Source organism: Vulpes lagopus, chromosome 4, assembly GCF_018345385.1.
Source record: "Vulpes lagopus strain Blue_001 chromosome 4, ASM1834538v1, whole genome shotgun sequence".
NCBI classification, from domain to species: Eukaryota; Metazoa; Chordata; class Mammalia; order Carnivora; family Canidae; genus Vulpes; species Vulpes lagopus.
This window is the reverse complement of record NC_054827.1, coordinates 12,551,812-12,563,300: the sequence shown is the minus strand read 5'-3', so window position 1 is coordinate 12,563,300 and position 11,489 is coordinate 12,551,812. Positions and strand designations below refer to the sequence as shown.

At 44.1% G+C, this 11,489-nt stretch overlaps 1 protein-coding gene across 2 annotated transcripts; it reads right to left on the bottom strand.

Moving 5' to 3' along the window:
* Positions 1–1,509: 1,509 nt before the first annotated feature.
* On the bottom strand, positions 1,510–6,126 carry LOC121489983 (CDKN2A interacting protein). Of its 2 annotated transcripts, none has more exons than XM_041753486.1 (3): positions 5,724–6,126; positions 5,143–5,273; positions 1,510–4,677 (listed from the first exon to the last, which is right to left on the bottom strand). In XM_041753486.1, exons 1-3 carry the CDS (start codon positions 5,981–5,983, stop codon positions 3,332–3,334), a joined length of 1,737 nt encoding a protein of 578 aa, XP_041609420.1. In that variant the 5' UTR covers positions 5,984–6,126; the 3' UTR covers positions 1,510–3,331. The 2 variants fall into 2 exon arrangements, with proteins under 2 accessions (XP_041609420.1, XP_041609421.1); XM_041753487.1 differs by having other exon boundaries at positions 4,536–4,677; positions 5,174–5,273.
* Between the last annotated feature and the right edge of the window lie 5,363 nt (positions 6,127–11,489).

Here is an 11,489-nt window from a genome sequence, read left to right as displayed (position 1 = left end):
CTATATTAAGGATTTTTCAAAAGTCATGGCTGAAATTGATACCCAGAGATTTGCCAGTGAAGTGAGTCACTTCACTCTTTGTGACTTTAGCACAATCTTTGAGGAAAAATACTCCAAATTCCTCTTAAACTACAGTGACACAATTGTAGGACTGACCTGGTTCCCAGTTGAAGCTGGCTTTGGTTACCTTCTCACTGCTGTTACTAGGATCTAAACAGCTAACAGCTAGCAGAAGTGTGTACCCAAGAAAGCTGCACTTGGTAAGAAAAACAATGGTCCTTTCACACATAAATTGGAGGCTTTTTCTATGTATTTTATAAACATGTGTATACATGTGTATATGTATATAATACATATAAAAGGCCTTAGAATTACAGATATCCTTATGACAATTACCCTAGCTAATGGGAGCAGTGTCAGGCCCCCAAAATCCTAGAGTTTAGGATAAAAATTCATAATACCATGCTTCAAAGTCAATTAAGTTTACCATTAAAAGAAAATCCTGATTTTTAGCACCACCAAGAAAAATCAGTTTTAAGACATCATCTCACCTCAATGATTAAAAAAATGAAATTCAGTTATTTCCTATCTTAATTATTTACTCCGTGCAAAGTGAGCAAGAGCATGAGCGGTTGGGGAGGAATGGGGTGGTGGTGGTGGTAGGGAGGTCAGGAGAGGGAGAAGCAGACTCCAGAAGCAGGTTCCTTTCTCAGGGCACCCAATCCCAGGACCCGGGGATTATGACCTGAGCAGAAGGCAAAATGAAGGCAAATCTTAACCATCTGAGCCCCAGGCACCCCTACAGAGCTTTCTTTAAAAACTAATTTCAGGGGCACTTGGGTGGCTCAGTTCATTAAACTCAGGTCATCCCAGGGTCCTGAGATTAAGCCCCACATCAGGGTCTGCAGGGAGCCTGCTTCTCCCCCCACGCCCCAATCGGCCACTGCTCACCCTGCTCCCTAATAAATTAAATCTTTAAAAAAAATTCAGTTGCACTCTGTAAGGGTTAATTCTCTAGGTGAGAATATTCAAGACATGCAAATACCAAGTAGAAAGATTCATTAAAGAGAAGAGCTCCTGATATGACTCACTCCAAGGAAATGAGGTTTTGGGAAGATGTTTTGTCACTTAATAAAACTGGTAGAAAACTACTGTCTGGGGAATTTTCAGAAATTTTAGCATTTAGAGAAATGAGAAAGATAAGCAAGACAACAAAGCAAGAGCTAGCGCTCTGCAATCTAATATGGGCTTGTATTCATTCCTTCACCAAATTACTTTGTTTCAATTGAAAAATGGGCCGAATAATAGCTACTCCTAAAGTTGTGAGGCAATGAGCATACATAAGCAATTAACAAACTATGGTATATTGCACTGTACCAGACAGTTTAAACGTATCTCCTTTAATCCTCACAGCTCTTTGCATAGGGCGTTAGTCCTATTAGTCCTATTTTACGGATGAAGTTTAAAGGTTTTAATTCCCATAACGAGCCAAGATTCGATCTCAAGAAAAACAGATTGCTACCCAAACCTTGTTTTCTTCTGCACTATACTATCTTGAACTATTGTAAAATACGCATTTCTATCAGGGAGGCTTTACATTTTTATTGAGTATTTTATAAGCTTTTCAAAGGCTATATAGCAAATAATTGTTTATAAACATTGTTTTTACACTAAGCAACTTCCTCCAGTTCTATCAAAAAGTTACAACTTAAAATATTTTCAGTAATGTTTATACTAACTTGAAATAAGCCGATTTAGAAAATTGCCAAACCACATAATTAGATACATTACAGAAATTTATTTGTCCTTTGTAATATTTGGCTCATTTTTCTGGCAACTGTCCCACGAAATACACATTCCAAGACTGAGGAAAGTCAAGTAATCAGAAGTGCTTTCATAACATTCATGTTATTGCTTCTCGCATCTAAAGGCAACCCACTTACAGAATGTAGACTTTGGGATCTAATTTCACATCCTCAAAACTAAATCATTGAAGGTTATCTGGTAAAATGAAAAGTGATCATTTCAAGTATGTAAGCATTCTTGTCTATTTCTAGAATGTAAAATTGAAGTAACTTCTGAAAATTGTGCTACTTATGCTCAATTTTCCTATCCCAATACAACTAGCATATAAAAGGGCATTTCTTTGATTTTTCTCTCAACATTATTGCCACTACTGCTCAAGGTGCAGCAGCTAGACAGAAGGCCATAAAGATAACATTCTGGGCGAGCCTGAAGAAAAATTAAACAGAATATACAAAATAAACAGAATCACCTAAAAGACACCAGATTCCATTTCATTACTAACAAACGTAATTCAACTGAACAAGCTCCTAAGAGCTGTGCGTGGCCGTTCCCAGTGTTCTTCTAGACTTATAAATTAAAAAAACCATCTAGTTCTAGATTTACAGACTATAACCTCTCTATCCATACAAAGTTGTGTATCAGCTATGAAAAATTACCTGACTGTAATTCCTACTGACGAGTAGTGGGAAGCCCATTTGCAGGAACTCATTCTGACTTAGAGCGGGAGAAGAAAAACACGACTTCTTGAAAAGGTAAAATAGCTTAAAGCATTTAATATCTAAACAAATCAATCTGTTAATAGTAGTCACAAAATATGCTTAATATAGAAACCCACATTTATGTCTTTAAGAAAAAAGTGTAAATTTTATTTTACCTCAAACATAAATTAACCCACTTAAAGAATCTGCAGCGGTCAAAATCATGGTGAATTTTAAACAACTTCAGAATAAAATTACCTTAAGTACTTTATACTGCTTTATATCTAAAAAATGCTTACAACTTCTCATAAAAATAGTCTGAGGCAACTATTTTTTCTTTTATTCTTTAACAGACATGTTCAACATTATGGGCAACATTCTTAAAACCTTAAGCTTCACAGACTTTCAGACATTCAAATACTATGGTCCCCTTTTCTTTGATGTGGAGGTTTATTCAGCTAGGGAAAAAAAAAAGCATGGTAGACAACTTAATACATTTTCACCAAATTGAAAGTAGTACAAAAATTTTAAGATTCTACAGAACTACACATCGTACCTAATGGATCATTAAAAATAGAAGACAGTATTTTCTTCAGCAAATAAAACAGCATAATGGTATGCTGTTAATGCATACTTTTTAATATGTACTGTCATTCATAAATTATTTACAACTTCTACTGTGTGAAGAGAACTAGAATGTAAATTTTCTGCAAAACTGGAAAAAAGCAATACAAAATTTGTGAAAGCCTGTGTTTCATATTATACAAAAGTAAGCCAGTTTTTCTCTTCAAATACCAGACATTATATGCAGTGGTATTCTGGACGAATTATAATAATTCTTGAGGATGTTTTAATGCTGGCGGTAAGTTTACCGGCCTTGACTCTTCATCAAGGAGGACCAGATCTTCTATTTCACTGCCTCTGTATTTCCTTTTACATATCTTTACCACTACTTTCTTCTTGAGAAATAACTTCAGTGCTTCTCTTGATGCAACAGCTTTTGCATTTTCTTTGCTTTTTCCACAGCCAGTGCCCAAATACACAGACTTGCACCTCAATTCACAAACAATACTTTCTTGAGAGCTTTTATTTTGAGGCAGATCTGCTAGTTCTTTTAGCGGAACAAAAAACACATCCAGTGTTGCCTTCAGAGCTTCAATAGCTGCGTTTAGGAGCTCGCCATGATTCACATTGGGACTAAAGCCACCAACAGCTACCAACTTCCACGCCACCGTCTTATACAGTCTGTTGAAAAACGGCTGTTTCTGCTTCACATCTTCATTGGTTAACTTGCAACAAGAAAATTTGACAGAACTCTCACTTGACTGTGAAGTACTTTTAGAAGGCAACTGTGATGTGCTAGTCTGAGAACTACTCTTAGAAGCCAGCTGGGACACACTTGCTAAGGAAGTGCTTTTGGAAACTAGAGATCCGCTGGTCTGGGAGCTGCTCTTGGAAGCTAACAGTGATGCAGCTACCTGCGAAGTGCTTTTGGAAGTCAGCAGAGATGTACTTGTCGATGTGCTGCTCTTGGGAGTTAGTAGGGATGTGCCTGATGAGGAAGTATTTTTAGAAACAGATGAAGAAACACTTGCCTCTGAACTAGTTTTGGAAGTTAACCCACCTGAAGCTGTCTCTGAACTAGGCTTGGAAGACAACAGTGGCAGCTCTCCTTCTGAGCTTCCAGAGGAGCCCAACAAGGGCACCTCAATCTCCGAGATACTTTGAGAAGCTGAGACTGAAGAACCTTCCAAAACACTCTTTTTAGGTGATCCACTTTGTTGTCTGGAATCAGTAGATTGGGTCATGTGACTATTCACACTGGATTTCAACAACGAAGAAACAATTGAGGCTGAACCATGTTTATCTGGAGCTTCTGATTCCAAAGCTTTTCCAGACCCTGCCGCTGTTACCTGAGAGGAAATGCTGCTACTATTTTGGCTGGAAAGAGATCGATCTCCATCACCTGTAGAGCTATTCTGACTCGAGGTGCCAGAGCTTCGAGTGGCGTTCCCACTTTCTGGCTTCACAGATGACCCCGTACATGTTGAGCTGTTTTCCTGCTGAGCTGATGCACGTTCTGCTTTGGCAGAAAGTTTTGCATGCTCTTGCTCAGCTGCAGAATTGTTTCTTCCTTCTAGGAGTCGTTTCTTCGCTGGCTCTTCTACCCCTTCTAAAAAGAAGGAAAACAGATATGTGACTAAGTCTAGCTCTTACGCATCACCTGAAAATTTACAAGACAGATACTTGTCAAAAGAAAGGGAGAAGTCCAAAAAAAAAAAAAAAAAAAATCAGGGCTAGTAATTTCTTTAAGAAAGAAAATGCGGAATAACTTCATTCATGTCTTACAACAGTGTTGAATAATAGAATTTAATTTCTGATATTAAACAAAATCAACGGCATAGACATTCGACACTTGAAATCTAACGCGGTAAAAGTTAACTATCAAAACCAGTGCCTGAAACACACACACACACACACACACACACACACACACAATTTAGGCTTTAACATTCCAACTTGATTAATAACATCGTATACATTCTAGCTTGTTAAAAAAAAATTAGTTAACAATTCCTAATTATATCAAACTTATGTTCTAAACTCCTATGTATGTTCACATCTATGATCTGCTAACCATTGCTACTCGATATCCCTCTTTTCTTCACCTTGGCAACCAGTTCGTCTCTTGTTGTATGGATTGGAGCATCTGTCACTTTGATGCCTTCAGCCATACTAAGTATTTTATCCATAACTTTTTGTGGGTACCTGAAAGAGGAAAAACAAAACAAAAAACAAAAAAACAAAAAGACACTTTTAAAAAGTGTTTTTCCCCAAGCTACCACTCTGGGTGTGCAAAAACAAACAAACAAACAAAAACAGGCCACAGGAACTGCATTTCCTGGTTGTGATCAAGAAAAGTGTACGACCCGCCAGGAACTTTCGGTTTCCTGCAACCCCAGAAACCCACGCCCCAGGGGCAGGGGGGCGGGGTGCTCCCCGAGCGCGCGGCCGGCCGAGCCCCCAGCGCCCCCCCCCCTCCCCGCCCAGCGGGGGGCCGGCTGTTGCCCGCCGCGGCTTCTGGCTGAGGCGCCCCGCTCGCCCTCAGAGGGCGGCCCGACCCGCGGCTTCCCGCGCTTCCCGCCTTCCCCTCGCCGCTGAGGCCTGGGGGCGGCTGACACAACCGGGAGGGCCGGGCAGGGGCGCTTCCTCACTCACCGGCACCCGAGAAAGACGTGGTTCGCCCAGGCCATGGAGAAGGAGACGAGCTGCTGCAGCTGCCGATGGCGGCTCCCGCTCTCGGCGTCGGCAGCTGCCTCCGCGTCAGGGCCGGTCGGGGCCAGGCCCCCGGCGTTGCGGAGCAGGAACTCCCGGCGGTGGCGCCAGTGTTTGTCAGTCTCGCCGTCGCAGCGCAGCGCCTCCACCCAGGCGGCCGCCCGCGGGTTCTGGCTCAGGTACTCCGACACCTCCTGCGCCATGTTGGGCCTGCGGGGCGCGGAGGCCGCGAGCGGACGCTGCGCCGGGGAGAGGCGGGTGCGCGCGGGCGGCGAGCGGCCCTGTCAGCGCGGCCTGCACCGCGGCCCTCCGGAGAACGCCCCTCGCGACGCCCGAACGCCACACAACAGCGCCCGCGGCCGCCGAACCGCCCACTTCCGCCCGCCGCCGGCTCCTTCCCTTTTATAACCTCGCCGCCGCCGAGCGCCCGCGCGTCCTTCCGGCGCGGGCCGGCTCTCCCAGGACGCTTTGCGGCGCCCCGGCCGGGCGGCGGGGGAGGGGACGGGAGGGGGCGGGGCGGGCGAGCGCAGGGCGGAGGCGAGCGCTCGCGCCTCCCGCTCCCGTCTCCCGCTCCCGCCTCTGCCCGGGGCGCCCCGGCTCCGGCGCCGGCCTCGGCGCTCCGGCTCGGCTTTGTGACGCCGCGCGCGCTCCCGCCGCCTCCCTCCCTCCCTCCCGCGCCCCGCCGGCCCCGGCGCGCGTACGCAGCGAGGCCCCAACGCACGGGAGCCCGCCCCCCGTGTTTCCGATCCCGTCCGAGCGCCGTGCCGGGTGTAGACGGGCGAGGCCTTCGGAGGCCGCCCCGGACCCCGCGGCGTTTTACGAATGTGCAAGGGTTTCCGTGTAAATAGCAGGAGGGGGGCGGGGGCGGGGGCGGCGCGCTGGCCCCGCGGCCCGGGCCGCTGCGAGCCTCTCCCCGTGCCCCGTTTTCTCCCCCCTTGCGTTCGTTTCCGCTGCGTGACGTCCACGCTTGACACTGCTGGAGGCTTTTGCAGCGTTTTCTTCCCCCTTGCGTTCGTTTCCATTGCATGATGTCCACGCTCAACAACATTCCTGGAGGCTTTTGCAGCGTTTTCTCCCTCCTTGCGTTCGTTCCACTGCGTGAGGTCCACGCTTGACATTCCTGGAGGCTTGCTTAGCGCCACGCGTCCAGTCCCAGGTACACGTGCTTTCGGGACGAATCCCTTTTAGTAAAGGGCGGTGCGATCATCCCAAATGACGAGGCACAAAGGAAATTTTCCTTGCGTTCAGTGTTTGTGGACTTTGGTTCGAAAATGGCTCGAATCCGGATGATCAAGCCAAAAAAAAAAAAGCCACTTAAACTCGATTAAGATTTTTTTTTTTTAACGTAATTTATATACATGCCGGAGTGATCACCATCTATCATGTGAAAATAACACAGCCCACTCTCCGGTTAACACCTAGTGAAACTTGGTAAAAGGGCGGGCACAAAGGAGTTTTGAAGCTTAGGATGTTGCTTCTCATTTGGTTCTTCTTTCCTCCTTTTCTTTTTTTAAAGATTTTTATTTATTCATGAGAGACACAGAGAGAGAGAGGCAGAGACACAGGCAGAGGGAGAAGCAGGCTCCACGCAGGGAGCCCGATGCGGGACTCGATGCCTGGTCTCTAGGGTCACACCCTGGGCCCAAGGCAGGCGCCAAACCACTGAGCCCCAGGTGTCCCTCTTTCCCCCTTTTCATTGAAAATTTCTGAGACTTGAAGAGGGGTGAAAGGCTGCTGAACTCTGACAATTTAAAAGACAAGACCTTTTATGGGTTTTGCTTTCATGAAGTCTTTGGCCGTTGGAGGAAAAGGGTGAGTAAAAGAATCAGTGATGACATGCCTCCATCATATGTGTGCATTTTAAGCCAAGGATTTTCTCATTTCCTTCTTGCCATGTAGCCTTCTACCTATGAGGTTTCATTACCTTGAGAACAAATAGTGCCTGGATTCCAAAATGATTTTTTAGAATTACAATAAAAGCAATATGGTCTGAAAGCTGGAGTACTTTTCAAGAGCCAGGTGCTTGCCATAAAGAAAAGATAAGTGTATTTTTCATTCTTAAAAAAAGTTGACTTTACATATATAGAGAGATTCAGGGCATAGACCATGGTCCACAAAGTTAAGAAGAATGGCTTATAGGGACACCTGGTGGCTCAGTGGTTGAGCCCCTGCGTTGGGCTCAGGTCCTGATCCCGGGGTCCTGGGATCGAGTCCCACATCCAGCTCTCTGCATGGATGGAGCCTGCTTCTCCCTCTGCCTGAGTCTCTGTCTCTCTCTGTGTGTGTCTCTCATGAATAAATTTTAAAAATCTCAAAAAGAATCTTTAAAAAAAAAAAGAAGAAGAATGGTATATATTCAAAAAAAAAAAAAAGATACGTGGGTGGCTCAGTTGGTGAAGCATCTGCCTTTGGCTTCAGGTCATGATCCCCACATCAGGCTCCCTGCTCAGTGGGGAGCCTGCTCCTCCTTCTGCCCCTCCCCCTACTCATTCTCTCTAGCTCTCTCTCAAATAAATTCTTTTTAAAAATGTGAATATTAAAAAAAGGAAAAAGCGTTCTCACCCAATGGAGACACATTCTTTTTTGGGCTGTGGAAGGAATTCAGAGAAAAAAGGCAAGAAGAGAATTTAGAAAAATCAATGTGAGTGGAGGAGAAGGTGAGGGGGAAGTGTTGGCTCTGTCTGGACCTTTGGGAGAAGACTGCCCATTTAGTGTCCTGAGCCCCCTTGGGCTGGCCTCTAGAGATTTTGTTTATTCATGAGAGATAGACAGAGAGAGAGTCAGAGACATGGGCAGGAGAAGCAGGCTCCCCATGGGGAGCAGGATGCAGGACTCGATCCCAGGACCCCGGAATCACAACTTGGGCGAAAGGCAGATGCTCAACCATTGAGCCATCCAGGTGTCCCAAGAAGAGAATGTTTTAAGAAGACACTCGGTCCCCTGAGTCAGTAGCTGGGGGAGAAATCAAGGAAGAGGGATACTGCTGTTAATGGTTTGAGGTTGGAACCACTGGTGAGCTTAACACAAGTAGTTTTGGTGGAATGATGGAGACACAACACTGGAGCTCAGGAGGAGGAAAAGGAGATGTTTGACTGAAGGAGAGAAGAGAAGGGAAGCTGGACAGGGTCATGGCATCCATACAGCTTTGAATAAGGTGGGAGAGGCTTGAGCAGCTGCATCTGTGACTGGGAGGAGCCAGTAGAGTGAGAGTTTGAAGGAAAAAGGGGTAACAATTTCTGAAGGGATGGGAAAGGGATCCTACACACAGATAGAGAGATTAACCTCAGGTAGAAGGAGAGACACCTCCCCGGTTTTCAAGGGAAAAAAGTGGGCTTGTAAGTTTGGAGGTGAGAAGCTGAGATGGAGCCCATGTAGTGGAAGGTGCTGGAAATGGACATTCTAGATAGGGAGCAAGCTGCCTAGATGAACAGATCCTTTTAAGTTCTGGCCAATGTTTTAAAAATTAGAAAGTATGCATGCTCACAGAAATGAAACAGTTAAAGGGAAATAAAAGGCATAAAAGGAAAGTAAAAATCTCTCCCCCCTTCTCATCCCTAGTCCCACTGTTAAAATAACAGCATTTATTTACAAATTTATGTCCTCTTTTATCTTTGCTTCTTTGGGCGGTTATTTTTGTAACTAGGTTATGTGCTGATGTTTCTATTTCTTGAATTTTCAACTTTAAGAAGTATTTATTCCTCTGAATGTGAAAGGTGATAAATCCTATCACTTATCCCTTCCTTTTCCCAATTGTTGTTCTATTTTTATTATTCTTCTGTTGGCCACCTGTCATACATTTAAATATTATACTTAATCTTTAATTTCTTAGTCTCCTAATTTTAGACAATCAGCTCTGGATATCCATATCACATAAGAAAATCCCGGAAAAATGGAGCACCTGGGTGGCTCAGACCTGGTCTTTGGCTCAGGTCATGATCACAAGGTCCTGGGATCACAGGATGTAGCCCCGCATTGGGCTCCCTGCTCAGTGGGGAGTCTGCTTCTCCCTCTCCTCCTCACTCATGCGTGTGCTCTTTCTCTCTCTCTCTCTCAAGTAAATAAATAATCTTAAAAAAGAAAATTCTGGAAGAAAGACCATAAGGTAGATAATTGGGCATTCACAAAGTCTGGCTTTCAGAGAAAATGCAGTCGCTAGTGGTAATTTCACAAAAGGTGGAAAATTCTGAAGTGTTCCTATTTCCCTGCATGATTTGTGCCATTTGTGTTCACAGTAATCCCTAACATTAATAAATGTCAATGAATTTGTTTGCTTCTTTGAGAATTAAATAAGATTATGAAGTTACATCTTTCATGGGGGTTAGCTTCCCAAATCAATATGTAAATTAAGGAGATGATATGATTTCACTACCTTTTTCTGTGGCAAAGCAATTACCTCAGTTTTAGAAAGACCCCTTGGGCATCTACTGATGTGGAGAAGTGGAGAATTAGGGACTTTCTCTTTAGGCTCACAAATTCTAGTTTGATTAATTTTCATTGCAAGTGACAAAACAAATTATGATTTAAAATGTCTTCTGCTTAAACACAAAGGGGATTTATTGCCTGTATTTTTGACAGACTAGGGAATAAACCATGGGATCCAAGTACTCAAATAACACAATCGAGAAGCCTATTCCTCTTCATCGCTTTCTCTCTGTCAGCCTCAATCTTGGGCAAGCTCTCCCTGCATAGTGGTAAGATGGTTCCAGTGGCCCACAGCATCTACATCCTTTCTAGCTCAGCAATATGAGAACTCTTTCTTGATAGTTCCTGCCAATGTCTGGAGGTTCTTTTAGGAATCCATTTATTCCTTAAATAAACACTCTAGCCAGGGGTATGAAATATTCCAATTGTGTAGGTCTGAGTCACGTGGTCACCCTGAGAATAAAAAAACACTTGAGTAGGATTGGTATCATGCAAGGAAAAATAAACTAAAGAAGTCAAAGAATTTACACTCAAGGAAATAGAGATAATAGGCATATAAGAGGGATCACCAAATACCAGAAAATATTTTACAGAACGGATGGTAGTAAGCAATCTCACAGGACACAAGACAATAGTCCCGTGTGAGCTCTTGTTATCAGGATGACTTCTTTCCTCCACATCTTAGCCTAAGTGATAAAATCTTTTTACAGCAATTCTTACGTTCCTTTATAGAGTTATTATATAGGGTCTTCCTGAAAACAAACTTTCCTGATGTTGCTTGGAAATACCCTGTGCATATCTAACATTCGATAATTGTTGAGTGACTGAATGAATAATGCGTGGCTTTCTTATAGACAGAGAAATTGTTTCTACATGCATGTAGGATGGAGACCAAAGTTAAACCTCCTGATTTCCTTCTCAGGATAGTGAAGTAATTATCTATTGCTGTGTAACAGATTACTCCAAAATTTATCACCTGAAAATAGCATGTGGGTGTCCATAGTGTCATCTAGGAGCAGCTTAGCCAGGTGTTCTAACCTCAGGTCTCTTCTGAGGTAGCAGTCAAGGTGTTGACCAGGATTTTGGTCATCTGAAGACTGGGCTGTGAGAGGATCAGCTTTCAAGCTCACACACTGGGCTGTTAGCAGGCCTTAGTTCCTCTTCATAGGGCTGTTTGACATGGCAGCTAGTTTTCTCCTAGAACAAATGGTCTAAAGAGAGCAAGAGATCCCGGGACTCAAGCTACACTCTCGTATAGTCTAGTCTTGGAAGTGACATAATTCTGCT